Here is a 20856-nt window from a genome sequence, read left to right on the forward strand (position 1 = left end):
AATTATATTCTATATAGGAGAGCTGGAATTATTTTCCCATAATAAAATTTTATTAAGGGTACCAGTGAAAATTGACAAAATGTAGCATGGAGTTTTTTTTAACTGGCACATGTATTGATGGGCTTTTGCTCCAACTCTATATTAAGATATTGAATTGACGACCAGACTCAGATTAAATCCTAGTTATTTGACTTCCTTAACTATAGGAATACATTTTTGCGCCAAATGACATTGAAATTAGTTAGACACACACACACACACACACACACACACACACAATGGCAGTTTACAAATATATACAGATGTGACTAGCTTCAAAAGTCAGTGTAGCTAAAATTACAATTGCCCCCTGCAATACGTTTACTAACAATTACACAGACCTGGGGCCTGAAAAAAAGACAGACTGAAACAGCAGCCAAATAATGTTAAGACATGTATATAAATCAAACAACTTTCTGATGGAATTGTAACAGATCCCTGAAATGTGGAAGTCATTTCCTCTCAAATTCTATAATACACAAGCATGTGGGAAAAAGAGGAACGCCCCCTTTTCTGTTTGGCAAGTGAAAAAAAAGTGTCATTTTCATACAGATCTTCCAGCCCGGCAATACCAATCATAAGCACTAACTTACCATATTCTTCACCCTGAGTAAATGGCAATTCAGAAACTCTACTGAGGAACAATAAGGGTGTATTTGGTTTTAGTTGTGTAAATTTATTATGTAGTGCATACCAAGCCCGACATTTAGCGTCCACCACATTCAGCTCTTGAGAATGGGCCTTGGAAGGAGCAAGGAGGACTTCCTGCAGTGAATCAGCGACCACCAGCAATGTCTTAAGTTGCACATTTTGATTCATGCAGAGAATACCACAGGACCGAGTGCAAAGCCGAAGACAGCCAAGCATATACTTCCGGAACAGGCACTCCCAGTCCCCAAAATATGTACAGAAAGGTCAGGGTATCAGATTTAATTCTCAGTTTGGACACCAAAACAATTCCATGAAAAAGGAGTGATTTAATTTTTTTAAAAGTGTTGGGAATCTAATTGTAACATTCGAAAAACAAACACTTGGGGCAGTCGGATCATTTTAATTAGGGAGATGTGTGCCATTCATGAGCGTGGAAATTTGATTCCTCGCTTTACTAATCGTTTCACTGCCTTCATCAGAGAAACACAGTTAAGTTCATAACGTAGCTGGAGACCTAGTGATAGCAATGCCTGGATATTTAACTCCATTTTGCAACCATCTAAACCCCAATTGTGCAGCCCATTTAGAAGTTAACTCAGTAGGGAGGAAGGAAGCCAAACTTACTCCAACTGATGTTCAGTCCTGACTAAGATCTGAATTCCTTTATTCCTTTTATAAAGGATGGGAGATTAACTCAAGTATGTTCGATATATAACAGAGGGTTGTCTGCATAAAGAGACAGCATAATCGAGTGATTATAGAGGAGAATCACAACGGAACTCCCTGAGCAGGCAGGCTAGAGGTTCAATCGTTAAAGCAAATCATATTGCTGATAATGGGCATCGCTGTCTGGTTTCTCTGCTTAGTTTAAAAGTAGATGCTGTAGAAGCATTTGAGAAGCATCACGTCATAGGTGGTGTATATAACAGTTTAACAAAAAACAACAAAAAAGGAGCACCGACAACCATGCAGTACAGTACAGTAAATAATTCAAGGCAGTCAAATGAATTTTCAGCACTAATAATGCTGCCACTGCGATGATGTTGGGGTCAACAAGTGAAATGACATCAAGCTTTTTTTCTCAAATTAGTTGCAGTTGGTCACCCAGGTATAAAAACTGATTGGTCAGGCAATAATTTCCGAAAGAATCTTGCTATACATATTCAGTATTGATAAAGGCTGGTATGACTTACAGTCTTCAACTATCCTTATTGGGTTTCCAGGGTACAATAATATGGGTCTCACTTACCACACAAAGTGGCACATATTTTAAGAGGTGGCAATGGCTGTTATACCCAGTCATATTCTATACAATCAAATTTGATTTTAAATTTCCTAGATTTTTTGACCCCCTGGATCCAAGCGAGTGGCACTGTAGAGGAAATGCTTTATAATTCATGGGTCAGTTTTGGACTCTGCGTTGGAAATTGAGGAAATAATTAATGGAAGGATTTGTGGAATAACACGGGACTAGCTCATTTTGATCATTATCAGAATCCAATCTTGAACCATTTATGTAGCATGCGGGAGACACTTTCAACCTAAAGGGTTGTATGTTCATGAAACCAGAGATTAACTGACAATTCAAGCAGATTCTTTGCAGTGGTTTTTAGCAGAGGTGGAGGAACATTCATTTTGCAATTAAAACAACAATTTTAAGTATAAATGGACGTCTGCTATGTTCATGTCTTATTTCAGATGAAAGCCAGGTATGCTGGGATAATATTAAAGCAAGAGCAAGATAAAGAAACGTAATGAACATCACTCAGCATTTGAGCAGTGATGGCATCCATTTTGCACATAGAAGAATTAGGTAACTTCAGGCTCAGTTTATAGAGTTTTTTTATCTCTGCGGTCCATGTTAATATAGATCTGAAGGAAAGCCCACCCTTGCTCATAGAATGGAAATCCTAAGAATAACCACGATGAACAAGCAATGTATGATAGGTAGTTTACACATGCCTGTTTGTTATTAATAGTCATAACTGCTAATTTGCTCACCAGTGTGAGTGTGCAGGAGTAAGACTGGAACAAGGGTGGCATGTTGATTGGCAGCTACCTTTACTAATAACAAAATCAAGGTGGGCTGGAGGAAATCCTAACTAACCCTACCTGCAAGAGGGGATTCCCTGCCTCAACAAAACTAGCCAATGAAACTGTATGTGTCAGAATGTCCAAAGTAAAGTTTGCCGCCATGTGTCAAATTCCTAACCTGTCACATGCTAAAATCAACACAAGGTGAAAAGGGAAATGTATCTTTGGCTACTGACGTTCAGCCCGGCCTTGTAGTACAAAATACAAGTTCCAAAAAGGTGTATAAAAGTAAGCAAAAGTTCCAGAAGACTCAAAGGGTTTTAATCCACCCCCCCCCATACCAACACCCCGACCCTCCTCCCCCCCCCCCCCACCCGAGTACTTCCACTTCTCCCAAGGGTATCTTCTATGTCTTTAGTTGTCAGGATGAGTATCTTTAATTAGTGGGCCTAGCTTCAAGGCCCTGCAACAAGGAGGAATTGCTTGGACACCTTTTCCCAAGCCGTCTTGAGGGTCCCAAGCCCTTTTCTCAGTACCCCCTCCTTGGTCCACTCTCCTACCAAATTGGGTACTCCATGTTTTCATTCACACAGTTTTCTTTCTCCGATTTCACTTCCACCCACAGTCTTGGTTTACTCTCCTGCCAAGGCCTGAGTGTCACTTTTACATGTAAGCTTTGTATTCTTCTTAATCACTGTTTGGGGGTGTGTGTGACCCCCCGTGGGTTCAAGACCCCCTTCACTTGGTTGTTCTTAAAGTTCTCTCTATCAGATCACTCTTCACCCCATGGCCTAGCTTTACTCTCCTGCCAAGGTCTATGTCACTCTTGCATTCTGAAAATCATAAATATGCTAATGTCTGAGATTTTTAAATATAATATGTAGTTCCAATAATGTAGAATACAAGGGAATTAAAGCATCATTAGATACACGCTAAATGCATTTGTCATCTAGGAAGCACAAACAAAATAGTTTTGTCGAGTACCTGTGGTATCTTTGAACATCCAAGTGCTGTCAGTTTCTTCTATAACTGCAAATTTGCTTTCCGACAGAAGTGACTTGCTTTTCCTTTGGGTCTGAAGTGTTGGGGCCCGACGATGACTACGCCTGCTGAGCTGAACACGGTTCTTCAGTGCACTTGAATCCAGCACAGAAGGTGGCTAGAAATCAAAGTATTTTTGATGTGTTAAGGCTTGTAAAGCAAGTTGAAAGATTTGCATGAAATCTCTTGCACAATGAAAACAATTTACATTGCAATTCTGTGAAACAGTATTTGTGAAAGTAATGCCAGGGCTAAAAAGAGAAAAAAGAAATGGGAAATGTGCATGGATAAGGGCCATAAGATCCCAACCCACTAACTTAAATGATTATAAAACAAAGAGCATTTTTATATGGATAACCATAGCAAATTCCCTCCTCTTCAATGCGCTTTAATGTCTCACGCATCTTACCAGGTTTTTCATCTCACCATTAATAGAAACAGCTTGCAAATTAACATTTCTTAATGTTCACTGTATGCACAAGATACAACACATAAATGTGGTCAGTCATTGTATAGGAAACGAGAAAGAGTTTGTGGTAACACATAATTGGGTTAGTGAAAAAGTTAAAGTAATAAATAATATATGAGAAATGGATAGCTTGTGTATTACACCTTTTAGTAAGAGTATTTTTTTAAACATGTTCTTAGAAGATTTATGGCAGATTATGCAATCAGTTGAAAACGTAAACGCACAAAAAGGTATTGGACGAACAGCAGATTTTATAGGTAAATACGGAGGAGGTGACAGGGGCTTGGAATTATATTTGTAGAATAAAATAGAACACCCATTAAATGAAGAAGGTGTACATAATCTGAAATATTTTATTTGTTTGAAACATTTGCATGTGTGTCTATATTACATTTTTACTTTTAATATGGACGAATGGAAATTTTTCAATATTGAAAACCTTTGATAGATATGATATTAGGCCAATACAGGATGCACCACTTGTTTGTATATATGTCACCAGAAAACCTTTTATGTTTTAAACTAAAGTACTTTTTGAAAGGTTTCAATATGGTAATGTAATATCTAACAGAATTTCGGAATATGAGCTGTTTTAAATATTTTACAAACGGTTTGTACTTCTATTGTACGGTTTTGATAGAAACCTTTGAACATCAATATTTGATAAACTTCAAACTTGACTAAGAAACTCAAGACAACTCAGTGCAGTTACCTTCTGTCATGTAAAGGTATTCCATTAATATTATATCAGACATGCAAAAGTTGCTGGCTTGAAGACAGCGGAGGGCACAGAAGGCACCTACATTCCTCCTCAATTTAAAATCTGATCCGGTCCCAGCACATTATACCATCAATTGTATTAAGGAGTGAATATATGCCTGAAAATCACTCCTTGGCTACAAGGATTTTACTTGCAGATTCAGTGCAAATACAATGACTGAGCATAGCCAGCAGCATGTGTTGTCCAGCACATTCATTAGAGCTCACTTTGGTGTAAACTCACCACTGACACATTCCCAGCACATAGTGCAAGGGAGCAACGGGTTGTCAGACGTGGATATCAGCAACCCTATACCCTGCCTGAGAAATAAAGTACATAGGGCAAGACAAGAAAACTGGCATCATAAAACCCTGTTCCTGCCAACACAATGACCCTGCAAAAGCAGGGGCATGGTGAGTAACTCCACTCCTGGTCAGGCTGTTATTCCAGCAAGGCCCAGGGGGTGGGGGGCGTCTAGCAGCAGTGCTTGTCCCTGCCCCTACTGCAGCCAAAGTCTGTTGGGTATCCAAAGAAATCAAAGGACAGACCACATCAGAGCAGATATTTTTGTTTTACATATTTTCCTCTGAGTGCATGTATGCATCAGTGGTCTGAGGTACTGTCCAGAGGGCATTGGGAGGCTGACATTGGCCAACAAATTGGCCAATGCGAAGAGTGCATGCAGTGGTTCTGGAGGAAATGTAGAAGTAGCTTGAGGAAAATCTAGTTGCACTGTGAAAGCAGTGTAGGTCAATTCTAGAAGACATTTTTAAAGTGGCATAGGACCGTTGGGGGTGAAATATGTAATTGGTGCTGGGGCAAGTCAAGGATAAATGTGAACGTGGCACTGGGAAAATACAATGTAGGGTATTATGAAAGCGATATGGAAGGAATCTGAAGGGAAGAGGCAGGGGCAATATTTAGTAGGCAGCATGTAAATGGCATGGGGTTGTTCTGGGGTAAATGTGCAAGTGCCCTAGTGAAATCCTCTAGTAAAAATATTAACATAAACGTAAACCACTGAGAAAGTGCCACTTGCAATTTTCTGGAGGTGATGTAAAAGTGGCATATGACATCTGGGGCAGTGGTAAAGTGTCATTGGCATTTTTCTTATACCAATGTGAAATGCTAGACCAAATGTCAAAGCTACCTTTTGTTTTCATATGGAAGCCATTTTAGCTTAGGTTTTTCTAATTGTATAAACATTATTTGCGCTATGACTACATTAGTCGCGGAGCTCAAGCAAATATACCATTTTGAACAAAACAGCCCGGGTCAATATTCCTAGGTGCAAATAGCCTGAATGATGTTAGGGGCTATTATGACTGTTAAATGAACTAGGTCCCTCAGTAAAGTTCACCGCAGTGCTCAGGCCTTTAAAATGGTCTATGGACCTTTGACAGCTAGATTAGCACACCCTCTTGCCTTTTACTGTTGACATGACATTCAACAGTAGATTACTTTGTATCCAATACAACAGGCCATGGAAACCTATAGATCCTCCAATGCTCACCAAGGGCCACATTTGTTACCTCACCTTCCACAGATTCTGTGCCCCCTTCTTCATTGTGAACTATCATTTCCTTAATGTTTGATTCAGAAATGGGTGGACGACATTGACTGGGGGCGAGGTTTATATAGCCTCCAACGTTGTGATGAACAGCCAAAAGTGGTGTCCCTCACTCCACTTCTTTATTACTCATCTCATGTGAATTTCTTCTGATGCTGGTGGTATTTGTTTAATTTTGTTTACAGTCTTCGGCAAATCTGAGCATACAAATCTTACAAAGTGTAAATAACAAAAGGAAAAGAAACCACACCATGTCTTAAGAATAGTATAGGCACAACTATAGTTCTCCATATGGCTAACAAATCCTTTCAGCCCGAACCAATACAGTGAATAATGAGGGTCCCTGGGAGAGACGAGCCAAAAACATCTAGAGGTTTTGCAGGTTGCCTACCTCTGCCTTAATCGATCAATTCTTCTGAACGGTATCCTGCAACGAGTGACTGATTTGTCATTTTGCTTTCACACAAAACTGTACACCTCAAACAAATGGTTATCCTCCCTTTCGTTTAACAACGAATTTCAAAATATACTTGGAATTTCATACTATATGCCTGCTACTCCAGAATACCCAACTAGAGCTACTACATGCAATTAAACTATTATAGGTGTCTGATAAGGTCTGGCGGGATTGACCGAAAATGAGAGAAAACAAATGTCGAATGCGCATTCGGCACGGTTGAAAATCTTAAATCCCAAAATGTCGAACAAGCGGAGCGGGGATTGCAGAGCTGTCCCCCGCTCACCTAGTTTGGCATTATGGGATTCAGGAGGTGCAGGGCTGTCCCACGCTTCCATTACATGGAAAGCAGGGGACAATTATTTCAATGCGCTTGACATTTTTCGCAATGAGAAGCATTTCGCTCCGCTGTATGGAGCCTCATTTTTTTAGTTTCATTTTTTTCACATAGATCCGTTCTGACATGTTAAGAATCTGTTGTTCTCCACCAAGTCCAGATTCTATCCCTTAATCTATAAGCAATTTTCGTTTTTTTAACAGTGGTACCATATCCTTCAAATTCACAAATACTGAACCAAAAACGAACTGTAAAGGTTTGCTTTGTTTCATTGTCCGTAAATCAGCCTACTTTAAAAAACATAACCTAGCATACAATGAGGTCCGATTTGATTTTAACGTATTCAATCGGATCATCACTTACTTTTACACTCCCAACCAATGTTCTCTCAAATTATTTTTCCGTAAAGTGTGAAAGTGGTCGGCTTTTGTGTGCGCACATTATTTTTCATGTACGCAACAGACTAACAAGGTAAGTCATTTTGTGAGCGATCATCTCTGATCATCTTTTCAAAATCAGTGTACAAGTTACTTATTACCACACTTTGTAAAAAGATGTAGGCTAAAGAAATGTTTTGGATGCGATTATAAAGAGAGCTCACCAGCCAGTCCAAGACTTCAAAATCTGCCATAGTACCAAGCAAAAGTACACTTATGCACACAAAAACATTGTATGCCTAGTATAAACAATAGATTCGTTGTGGCAATTGATCTGTTGACACTGCTCAGAGACAATGCACAAAGTGTGCTATGCCATTGGAATTAACAATCATATGTATCACAAAAAACAAATATTGCTCATCACAACTGATGTGGCTGGGAAGCAATTCCGACATGATAGATTATTTGCCAGATGAAACAATGGCAGCTAGAAGAAATGTGCTAGAAAACATGTCAATAAGAGTTAATTTGACACTTTAATTAAGTCATGGGCCAAGAGAACATTCCTCTCAGAGAGGGTCATTAACACCTGGGCGCAAAGGGATACCGGGTACCGGTAATGACACTGTTGCCGGTAATCACTTTGCACCCTATTCCGAGGTCCCTTCGCGGGTCCCTCACTTAACGCCTGGTTTCACCAGGCGTTATGGACGGGACCCACAAAGGGATACCAGGGTCAATAACGGTACCGCAATTTGTGGTACCGTTATTGACGCCTTCCCCCTTCCCATTGAGCCCTGTGGGGGCACAAATGGGAATGGCTTTTCAGATGGGGACTTACCGGTCCTGCAAAGCTCGGAATAGACCGGTAAATCCCCATACCACCAAGTCGGTGGCGGTACCGGTGTTGGTGCTAGTCACGGCGCTAATAGCGCCATGACTCGCACCAACCTCGGAATGAGGGCCATAGTGTGTCAGGACAATTGCATCAGAACAACTACACCAAAGAGTGTGATATTAAGAATTCCTGTGCCACTGCTTACTGTCAACATTACATTGTTCTGTGAACAGAAGAGTGATAACACTTACTCAAAACTAGCTCTACAGATAAGAGGCATGCATAAAACCCAATTTTACGCCGTAAAAGCAGGAACATTTCGCCAACAACAAATTGGGACCACAAATCAGCCCAACAAAAACTGGGAGACCATGAACAAATCACAGCATACGCCCTGCTTCTACCTACCAAGCAACACTCATATTTATGAATCAGTCACCAGCAGAGCAGTACAATAGAATGTAGTTCTAATAATATTGCTGCTTGATCTCAAGAGGAATTTTAAGGGGAAAGAACATTTTTTAATCGGCCTTTTGGCAAAGCGAATTCCTTTTTTACTCCTTAAAGATCATTTGATTCCAAGTAAGGAGTAAAATCTGATCAGACCACTGCGTGTAACCCTTACATAGGAAGTGAAATGATTGGGCACATATAGTGAAATGATTGGGCACATATAGTTGTTTTCCCTACCTTTCCTTGCCCCCACCTAGATGCAATTCAGCAAGTGCCTCGCTCAGGTTTTTTATGGAGCCCCTTTGAAGAAAATCACAAACATTGCATTTTAAGTTAATAGCAGCAATGCTCCAAGTTACAAAAGATGGCGTGCATTTTCGCATCTTCTGCAATATATGGTTATCAGCTAAACAAGTTGCATGAGGATACAGGAGGCACTAAACAAAGAAAACATGTTTATATTCAAAAGCACTCAGCAACTGAGAATAGAAATGAAAAAGAAGGTGCAGTTTTCTAGAATGTTACTAGAGTGTACTATCTTAATTCAAATAAGACATGCATTACTCACCGTAATAGCATGTCTGATGATTGTATCTGCTTAGATTCACATGCTGTGCATATGGTCCAAACCGCAGAGTATTGCATCTTATCTTTCGGGGACCGAAAGGAGACGTCGTCATAGGCGTGTCTGTAACACTATCCCTATTGTGACGTGTAGTGTACCCAAAATCCCTCACGCACCGAGGTACTCCGATTGTATTTTTTCTGCCATGAGGGAGCCCAGGCTATTGTGAGTGAGGGTTATAGGTCAAAGTATCGAATCAAAAGGAACGAATGACAAAAGGGTCGAATCAAAAGGACCGAAAACAAAAGGGTTGAATTATTTTTTTATTTTTTTTTATTTTTAGGGGGTCCCTCCCCAAACCCCCTTTTTGTGGTCAAAACCTATATGGAAACCAAAAAAAAATATATATATATTTTTTTAAAATATTCAACGCTTTCGTTTTAGGTCCTATTGACTCGGCCCTTTGGCATTCGATCCTTTTGGATTCAAACCTTTCACCGGACACCGAGAGTAAGTACATAAAGAGAGAAAGTAGTAAGACGTTTATGTTCCTTCCACCCGAGAGGGGAGGCAGGGTGGGCGCATGTGAATCTAAGCAGATACAATCATCAGAAATGGTATTACGGTGAGTAATGCATATCTTCTGATGCTTGTTAATCTGCTTAGAATCACATGCTATGCATAGACTAACAATCAGTACCGGTAGGTGGAGGAGGGTTGTGAGAAGGAACAGTAGTGAAAATATGTCTTTGTACCTTTTGTCACACCTGAGAATTAGACCTAGAATGAGTGTCTAGGCAATAGTGTTTTGTAAAGGTGTGTACAGAACTCCAGGTTGCCGCTTTGCAAATGGACTTTAGGGGAACATTTGCAATGAATGCTATGGAAGCCCCAGTGCCTCGAGTAGAATGCGCTCTAGGCTTGAAGGGCAGTTCTCTCTTAGCAATAGTGTAAGAGTGTGATGCATTTGACAATCCACCTTGAGATTGCCGATTCAGAGATAGGATCCCCTTCTCTACCAGCTGCCTCTGAAACGAAAAACTGGTTTGTCTTCCTCAGTGGTTTTGTTCTTTCCAGGTAAAACATGACTGCTCTGCGCACATCTAGTGTGTGTAGGCTCTTTTTGGCCATGCTAGTGGGATTCTGGAAGAAAGTGGGTAGTTCAATTGATTGGTTCACATGGAACTTCGAAATGAATTAAGGCGCAAACCGAGGATGAGTGTGCAGAACCACCTTATCCCAGTGGACTGTAACAAAAGGGTCTAGAACTGAAAGGGCCTGTAGTTTGCTAACCCTTCTAATCGAAGTGATAGCCACTAGGAAGGCCGTTTTATAAGTAAGGTATTTTATACTTGCTTTATGCATTGGTTCAAAGGGAGACCCCATGAGTCTGGTCAATAGCACATTTAGATCCCATCCGGGAGCTGGGTTAGAAACGGGGGGATGAATTCTCTTAACCCCTTCCATAAAGGCCTTAATAACAGGTATTTTCCACTAAGACACCTTATGTTGTGACATAGTGTAGGCTGGGAGAGCAGCTAGGTGAACTTTTAGGGAATTAAAAACCTGAGTCTAACAAGTGGGTCAGGTACAATACAATGTTGGTAGGAGAGCAATCAATAACGTTGATGCCCTTGGTATTACACCAGATGACAAAGCATTTCCACTTACTGGAATAGCAATACTGGGTGTTAGGTTTCCTAGCTTCCCTAAGTATGTCCATGCATCTCTGAGGGAGTTGAAGGTGTATGAACTCTATGACCTCAGGAACCAGGCCGCTAAGTTCAGGGTTTGTGGGCCTGGGTGTAGTGTTTCCCCTCTGTCCCGAGACAACATGTTGTACGGGCAGGGAAACTTAATAGGAGGGGACATCTCCATCAGATGAGAGAACCAGGGTTAGCAGGCCCAGATGGGAGCCACCAATATCATTGTGACTGGTTCCTGGAGCATCTTGTGCACTATCTTGTTGGGTAGGGGTGTGGGGGGGGGCGTAAAAATATTTCCCTGACCATGTTATCCAGAGCTTGTTCCCTTGGATCGGTTCTGGGGGTACCTGGAGGCGTAGTCTTGGCATTGGGCATTCTCCTGAGTGGCGAACAAGTCGATCTCTGGGAAGCCCCATTATGCGAAGACGTAGGAGAGGATGTCTTCGTGTAGACGGCATTCGTACTCTATGGGTAGGGGAAATCTCTGCTGAGCACGTCCGCCAGAAGGCTGAGTTCGCCGGGAACGTGTTGGGACAGCAGGAACATCTTGTGTTTGAGAGCCCACATCCAAATGTTCTGGGACAGCTTGGCTAGCCCTGGAGAGTTTGTGCCTCCCCATTTGTTCAGGTAATACATGGCTGTGGTGCTGTCTGTCAAGATCAGAACTATCTTCCCCTGTAGCTGTGTCTGAAAGGACTTCAATGCTTTGAATACTGCCAATAGCTCTAACAGGTTTATGTGGTTTGACGCTACTTGTGGTGAACACACTTCATGCGCTGTCTGTTGTAGCAGAGATGAGTCTGTTGTGAGAGTGGCTTCTGCTGCAGGGGTGGTGAAGGTCTTCCCCTTCAAGAGCTTTTCCCTCGACTACCACTGCATGGAGAGAACGAGGGCTAGCGAGCCAACTATTAGATCTTCCCATTGTCCGCTGGCCTGACACCACTGGCTGTTGAGCCACTCTTGTATGGGACGCATGCGCAGCCGCGCATGAGGAGCTAAATAAATGCACGACGCCAGGGGAGTTGCTAGGTCTGGAAAAGACCCGGGGCTAAGCTGATGTCGGAACTGTTGGGACTGGGGGCTAGCTAGTCTTTTGGCTGTAGCTCCTGAGATTCTATCCGGGGCTACAACCAAAAGATCAGGGGCTATAGCCCCCTTAGCCCCCCCCTAGCAACGCCCCTGCATGACGCCATCATTCCTAGCAGTCGAATGGCCTTGTGTACCGTCACTTCCCAACTGGCTACATATTGAGGGATCTGAAACAGCATGCTCTGAACCCTCGCGTTGGAGGGGATTACGAGGTCGTCCTTGTTCAGAATTAGAGCCCCCAGAAACTGTTTGACTTGACCGGGGTCTAAGCTGGATTTCTTCTCGTTGATGGAGAAACCCATACTGAACAAGAGATCTATTGTCTTCTGAGTGTTCAATAGGCATGTTTCTTAAGAGTCCTCTCTTATGAGCCAGTCGTCGAGTTAAGGGTAAACAGGGATGGATAGTCTGCGCAGGTGTGCTGCTGCTGCTGCTACTGCCAGAACCTTTGTAATCACCCTCGGCGCCGAGGCAATGCTGAAGGGGAGTACTTTGAATTGATAGTGTCTGTCCTCCATCATGAACCTTAGATATTTTCTGTGCGCTGGCAACATTGAAATATGAAAGTATGCATCTTTCATGCCCAGTGTCGCCATGTAATCCCCCGGTTTCAACAGTGGGATTACTTCCTGCAGAGTTACCATACAAAACTTTTAAGGTTTGACAAATTCGTTCACTGGGAGCAAGTCTAGAACAGGGCGCATGGTGAGGTCCTTTTTGGGTACAAGGAAGTACACTGAATAAATACCCTTGTTTACCTCAAGAATCGGGACGGCTTCTATGGCGTCCTTTTCCAGAAGTGCTTCCACCTCTTGCATCAGGATTCGCAGATGGTCTGGCATCAGGCGTCGTGCTTTGGGCGGTCTGAATTGTGGTGGTCAGGCAAATTCCACACAGTACCCGTGGGTGACTGTCTTGAGAACCCACTGATCTGACGTCATCCCCTCCCATGCCGAAAGGAAAGGACCCCTGACTGTGGTGACATGGGAGGGGACATGGATCCGTAGGCCATTTTTGACCAGAGGCCATGGCTCCCTTGGAATTGGGGCCTCTGCCTTTCCCATGCTGCTGTCTCTTGGGTGGATAGTTGGCAGGGGTGCTGGATGCCTGTCCGAAGTTCCAGGTATTTCCCGTATTATACAGGTTTTGTGTGGCAAGGGATTGGCCCTGAAAGGAACTGCGGGAATCACTTTCTCTCTGGGGGGAGGGCTTTTGGGTGATTTGCTGAAGGGACTTAAGGGTCTCATGGTCCTTTTTGGCAGTCTCGAGGACATCGTCGACTGCCTTACCAAAAGATATTTGTCTCCTCGACAGGCTTATTAATCAGAGCTGCTTGGGTTTCCAGCTTGAAATCCGAGTTCCTGAGCCAAGTATGCCGTTTGAGCAGGGTGCCTTGCGCTAGTGATCTTCCCACTGTCTCCGCAGCATCCAGAGTGTTTTTCAGTACGTTCTGGTTGACCTGCCTGCCCTTTGTCACAATGGCAAGTCATTTGGTTCTGGCGGACTCAAGCACCTCCTGGAGACCTTCCTTCAGTAGATTCCACTGTGCATCGGCATAACTGGCAAGCAACGTGTTGTTTGCTATGCACGTGGAAAAGGCAGTGGCTGTGGTAATTCGTTTTCCCAAGGCGTACAGCCTTTTTGACTCCTTATCAGGAGGTGCCTCTCCTGTAGCAAGCGGTACCCCCGCCAGTTTTTGGGTGGTGGTAATCACTAGTGAATCAGGGGTGGCATGGCCATTAATGTATGTAGGGTCAGTAGGCGATGAGCGAAATAATTTTTCCACCCTCGGATTTACTGTCCTATTCTGGGCTGGTGTGATCAAGGAAGGAGCCAATCTCCTCTTAATGGAATTCAGAAGAGGTTTGGCTTAGCTGGAGGTGGGCTTTTCTTTGAGGATATCCTCCACTGTTCAGGCAAAGCCTCTTGGGTGGCTATTTGAAAATATTCAGCCGCCTTTCTCAAGATGGCGTTGAACGTCATCTGATCGTCTACTGGGGAAGCCTGGCAGGCCGGAGTGGAGGGAGGGGAATCCAAACATAGGACATTACGGGTCCTGGTCGTGAGTAGGGAGCGCCCATGGTTCCGCCTCAACCAGGTGACTGTCCTCCCAGCCTCCTGTGGGATACACCTGGTCATCCACAGTGTAGTCTTCAAGGAAGGTAGTATACTCCTACTCATCATTAATGTCCTGATACGTGTCCATCTGGATCTCGTCTTCGGGATGGATGGAAATGAAATCTTCCTGAGAAGGTCCTAAATTTCTAAGAAATTTAGAAGCAAGCACAGAGGGAGGGTCCTACCGAGGTCTCTTGGGTGTAGGGTGCTCTGAAAGCGAGACTAACTTCTCCAACCTGTCCATACACCCTTCAAATTTTTCTCTGGTCCATCTAGATTTCATTTTCCTCCCTATGGCGTCGAAATCTGAGTCCAATAGAGCGAGACAAAGGCACAGGACTATCTATTTAGTCCTCGCGAGCATCGGGGTGTTGTGGCGCGTCTTTCAACGTGTCCGCGGTCTGCTCCTTGCGCATTGTCATCTTTTTAGATCTCTCCTTCAGCCCCACTGCCGAAGCAATCCTAGCGATGCTTTCGGAGATGTTCGGCGAAGCAGGGCGATTTGCCGGTTGACTAGGAGGCCTTGGGGGGGCGTCAGAGCGTCAGCTACGCGCACTTCGACGGCCGGAGGTGTTTTAGAGGTAGCAAGGTGTTTTGGAGGTAGCGCCCTTTGGTTTAGAAGGCCCAGTAGCAAGACGCTGCTGCGGATGCAGGGAAGGCTGTTGATCTTAAAAATCAGAGGACCCCGTCGAAATTTTCACCGTTCCTGTTGGCGCTTTCGCCCATTTTGGCGGCACCGTCGAAACCGGGGTGGGGGTTGTGTGTTTAGTGTGGCGATCATGTACGCCCCTGTCACCGGGTATTATCCCCATAGTGTGACTCGCGTTAGGCCTAGCGGGGTCAGGGACTGGCATGGCAGACCCAGGAGTGTCCGTCGTGAGGTCGATGGCATCTGACACGGATGCCTATTCATCACTAGTACCCCCGTCACTTTCAGCAGGTGTGGCGGTGGGGGAAGAAGATCCAGCCAGCGACATGCCGTAGGCCGCCCACCGCTTAACGCTGCGCTCCTTAAGCGTTTTAGGGTGCAGGAGGTTACAGGCCGCGCACCACGCTTCGTCGTGGTCAAGGGGTAGACAATTATTGCACTTAAGAGTGCTCGTCCTTCCAAGGATATCTGGCCCTGCAAAAGGGGCAACACCTAAATGATGTCCTTTCCATAGCGGAAGGCAATAAAGGCGATGACCAGATCTAGAGGGCAAAGAGGGGAAAAGAGGAGAGACATAACTGAAAGGATATGGCCACCCCAACCCCACTCTCCCTACTGTGTAGGACGGCCAGAGGGCCCAGCCATGTGGACGGCTCCACCGCCACATCGCAGCCGTCGATAGTCCACCGCAGTCTTTGGCGTAGTACAGGAAGCGCCATCGAAATGACTCTAGGGGATAATCGACAAAGTCGATAAACAAGGTGATAACAATGGCTCTTGTGAAAGAGCTCCGCAATAGGGCGACCAGTAATCTGGGCAGAAGAAACTATCTGAGGGACCTCGGCGCGTGAGGGATTTTGGGTACACTACACGTCACTACAGGGATAGTGTTACAGACACGCTTATGCCGACGTCCCCTTTCTGTCCCCGAAAGACAAGATGCAATACTCCGAGGTTACCACTGGATGTCAGACCACATGCATAGCATGTGATTCTAAGCAGATTAACAAGCATCAGAAACACATTTTCTTCGCAGTACTGTACAGCACAAACACTGGGCATTTTTTTTTTTTAAAGTGGCTGATTTGTCTCTCGCCCCCGCACCCCGAGGTGTTTTACTGGCTCCTCGCCCATTGCCCATGGATAATGTGCTGGCCTTCAATACTAGTTGACATAGCTCTGTATAAAGTGAGGAAATGTAGCAGTGAAACAATCTCTGGGATATTTGCATACCCAAAAAAATGATTACAAACAATTATTTTGCAGTGCAAACCAGATGGTTTGCAATATACCCAAATATTGTTGGGTAGGATGATACAAGCGCCCAGTGAGCCCATTACTGTACAGCAGAGAATTACCCTAGAATTTGTTAAGATCTATGCCCAATGGAGCTTTGAAAAAATGGGAAAAGCATGCAGACTGTGAAAAGCAATGTAGCGGTTTGAATACTCATTGCCCTAATGCTATGTATGAGTAGCGCCAGGCATATTCCATACCCATAATCCCTTATAGACAAGTAGATGATATCGCAAAGTTACTTTCCACTTATGGAATAACGTTTGCAATGCTGAAGTAGAATAGGCCGAGCATGATATTTGCCTACTTAAAATCCTCAGACGGCAAATTAATATTGGATTTTTATAATGCAGTTACTTGCAAGGGTATCCCTTCAAAGTGCCTCTGTGATATATGTACAAAGAATAGGATTAATGGTATGAGGTTATACATAGCCTGCTCATATTACAGCCAACACACAACTACTGTTGCTTGTGCCTTTTAGCTCTTGAGAAGTGGGAATTGTCTGCGTGTGCTGTTAAAACTCTTCTGTCCCGCACCCAGAGGGAAGCTGGGCAAGCGCACAGTTTAGAGAGAACATTGCTCATAAGACATGATTAAGTCCACCATCTCACTCGTAGAACAATGCACAAGCGTAGTAGGTATCGCAGATTGTTTATCAAGGCCAACGACGTCAATGTCTATTGATTGCATAAGAGTAAATAAATATAGCACATATGACTGATTCATACAAGTATCATTTTTCAGGGAATAATTTACTAATGACAAAAGACTCTGAGGCTGCAACACCCCACGATCTACCTTGAAGTCTACTTTTGTTTATCTTGGAAGTCATGACCCTTGAACCACAACCAGCATTGGATGGTACTTGATCCTTCACCATTTCAGATATCTGATTAAGCTTGTCTCCCCCTGATTGATCGGACTATGTTCACTCGCTGAATCCGGGATAGCTATCACCGAGTAGTCAGACCCTGTGACCACTGGAGGGGGAGGCCTTATAACCCACCCAGGTAGATCACCCGGCTTCTCAGCTGCTCTTTTACAGCAGCGATTAGCCTTTTTCCTGGCCGTCTTGAAATTGCTTACCGATACAATGGGATCACAAGAGCTTGAAATGCTCTTCGTGCAGATGGTAGCTTTCTTCTTCCCCTTCTTTGATTTTAGAATGTTCAGCTTTTTCAGTCGTCACCTTTTCTTATGTGTGATATACACAATCCCAGAGTCCTCTTCCTCCAGTATGGTGCTGTTGTACAAGGCCAGCAGATCGCCTTTTCGGCTAGGTACTGCTGTGCCAGTCGTCAATACCAACTGCTGTTCACATAGCAGCTTTAACCGTGGTCAACTTGATGTACCTACTCTTCATGAGTATTTGTTGTCACAACAGGGGCTCTACAGTTCTTCTCAAGTCACACCAAGCGGACACCCTGTGTGCAGAGTTCTTCATTTATTTTATTACATAATTTCAAAAGTATGTTTATGGCGAACTGCAGCATAGCCATCGATGGCTCAACAATAGCAGTCTCACCGGATCCGACATGCCCACTTTGCTCAGAGGAAGTTTCCGGATACAGTGCCAGGGAAGCAGAGAGTCTATCTCCAAAAGTTTGAGATTTCAATAGGGGAGCATTATCCATGGTCTTGTGCAGCGCAGCATTACAATTGACTACATCTGGTCTTAGGCTATTTTTGTTATGGTGTTAGCTTTAGTGTTTATCTGGATGTCTTAATAATGCTGGAGTGCATCTATGTCATCAGATGACATCAGCGTTCTACATCTGTGTGATACAGGTGTTTACTTTTATTAGAATTCTATGTTTGTCAGTTGGTTCCTCTGCAGTTCGTGTGATGCTATGTTTACACTGCTGGAGGTCTTTCACGTGCATTTATCTTAATAAACTCATCACGTTAACTTCCGTGTATCCTGGCGTGATTAACCTAACATTGGCAATGAGGATTTTAGAAGGAAGGACCTCTGGGGCCTGCAGCTTCTACTGTAGCACCGCGGCTTGAAAGCCTGTGGCACCCAGATTCAGCCGCTCCGTTCCCCCGAATGTTGTAGCGGCCACCGTGCCTGAAAATAAGTGCCTTCCCACCTGCGCTCGACCGCCCCTCCTCCCCGCTCGGTTCCCCTGCATCTACATCTGTCGCGGCTCCTGTGCGAGCCCAAGCCCCCTCACCTCCATCCGACGCGCTTCGCCGCATAGCCCTCCGTGACTCTCATACGCGGTGCATGATCAAGGCTTCTTCCCCTGCCGTCCTACCGTATTACACGGTATAGATGTGCAAAATCCAAGGTCTGGGAAAGGGAGAGGCAAACGAAGGAGCACAAATTGAAGGAGATGAAGAAAGAGTTGAGGGGTGAAGAGCTGAAGTGAAAGGAAGGTGCAGATCGGGTGGTGGAGAGGTAAACAGAGTAAAAGGTGCAGAGCAAGAAGCAAAGAGGAGCACATAAGAGTTTGGAAGCAAGCTGAAGATCAAGGCACAAGGAGCAGGAGTGTAGGAAGCTGCCAGCATCTATTACAAGTGAAGAAAGGAGCAGAGAGAGCAAGCCTCAAACAAGCATTACATAAAGAAAAGGGAACCAATCAAAAGTGCAAGAAAGTAAAGAGAATAGAAGGGCAAAAGAAAATCACAAGTAAGAACCTGAAACTGTTGCTATGGCTATGTCAAATATCAGTGGCCCACCCATGTTCATGGTTAAGCCAGGACCTGCCAAGATTAAATGGGCACAGTGGAAAAAATGATTTTTACACTATTTGAAAGCGGCTGGTGGCAATTCCTTTTCTAATGACAGAAACGTTGCTTTGCTGATGCACCATTTAGGATATGAGGGACAGAGGATTTTTGAGACCCTTCCACAGCTGGCAAACGATGGTGAAGGGGTTGCCATGTCTGAACTTGATTGTGCTTTTGCCAAGATGGACTTGCACTTTAACCCAAAGACTAGCACTATACTGGAAAGGTATAATTTTCGCATGAGAACGCAGGAACCAGGAGAGTCGGTAGAAGAGTATGTTACCGCTCTCCTCCAATTGGCGTCATCCTGCAAGTTCCAAGGATTGTATCATGAACATTCACAAGATCAGTTTATGACGCATTGCAATTCTGACCCGATACCTGAGGAGTTATGGCTCAAGGACGAACCTACTTTGGATGAGGCGTTAGGTATTGCCCGCAGAGTGGAACACTCATGAGCCTGCATAGTGAAGTTGCCAAAGAAAGACACCAACGATACCAAGGCAGAAGTACTGAGTGTCAATGAATCTAAAAACAAGAAAAAGACTAAGGACAAGGAGAAACAAGTGCATTGGGGAGGAAATGAGACAAAAAATTACAAGCGGAAGGGAGAGAGAGGAGAAAAAGAATAACGGTTATGTTATTGTTGTGCCAGCAACTCACATTTTGCTGCCTCAGTGGTGTGTCCGGGTAGAAGAGTAATTTGCTCCAAATGCAAGAGGAGAGGACATTTCGCCAACTGTTGCAAGAATTATCAGTACAGTCAGAAGAACTTCTTATATGTCACTGAGGAGGATGGACGAAAATCGTCAGATGAGGAAAATTACTTTCCTGTGGAGAACGTCATTGTCAACACAATAAATGTTGTGGGTGGTGAGAATGATGAGGATGACGATTGTGAACATCCCTACCTAAGTGTTAAGGTGAATGGAATGGATGTCTGGATGATGGCTGATTCGAGATCAAAAATTACCCTAATATCAAGAGAGGTATTTGAAAGGGATGTGAGAGGTGATGTGCAGAGACTGTTGAAGCCGGACATCAGTCCTAGGGGATACAATCAGGATGCAATTGATTTGTTGGGATACACCATGGGTCAGTTTGAATTCAAGGGCCAGAAATGTGAAGGAAAGATTTATGTAACTAAAAGAGGCCTCACTTTGCTGGGGTGGAGGGAACAGAGAAAGCTGAAAATCAGATTGGATCCAAACGAACCTGAGCAGGTGTTGCAGGTTGGTGGAACGGTCCTGAGTAGACACCCCATAGTATTTAGAAAGGGCATTGGCAAGATTAAGGGCGTGCAGCATAAAATTGTTTTAAGGAAGGGAAGCGTGCATGTAGTAGCTAAACTAAGGCCTGTACCATTGGCTACGAGGGAAGGGGTCAAGGAGGAGCTTATCAAACTGTTGAAATTGGGTATCATTGAGAGAGCAGGAGGTGGTCAAGAAGAGTTCGGGAAAGCTTTGTGTGTGCGTGGATTTACGCCAACTTAACAAATGTGTGATGGTCGATCGCCATCCTCTTCCGAATATGTCAGAGATGTTATCCAGAATAGGCCAAGGGAAAGTGTTTTCCAAGCTGGACATGGCGTCCGCGTACCATCAGGTGGAACTAGAGGAGGGGTGTCGCAAGTTGACAGCGTTTTTCACTCATGAAGGGGTATTT

At 44.0% G+C, this 20856-nt stretch overlaps 1 protein-coding gene across 3 annotated transcripts in view; it reads right to left on the reverse strand.

The window, feature by feature from the left end:
• Window positions 1-20856, reverse strand: part of KIAA1671 (KIAA1671 ortholog) — a 1398419-nt gene that overhangs the window by 86563 nt on the left and 1291000 nt on the right. For all 3 annotated transcript variants that reach the window (XM_069619385.1, XM_069619384.1, XM_069619386.1), the window contains one exon: window positions 3709-3883. In XM_069619385.1, coding sequence (XP_069475486.1) covers window positions 3709-3883 — 175 coding nt within the window. The remainder of the gene's footprint in view (window positions 1-3708; window positions 3884-20856) is intronic.

This window comes from Ambystoma mexicanum, chromosome 10, assembly GCF_040938575.1.
Source record: "Ambystoma mexicanum isolate Mex_15411 chromosome 10, UKY_AmexF1_1, whole genome shotgun sequence".
Lineage (NCBI taxonomy): Eukaryota > Metazoa > Chordata > Amphibia > Caudata > Ambystomatidae > Ambystoma > Ambystoma mexicanum.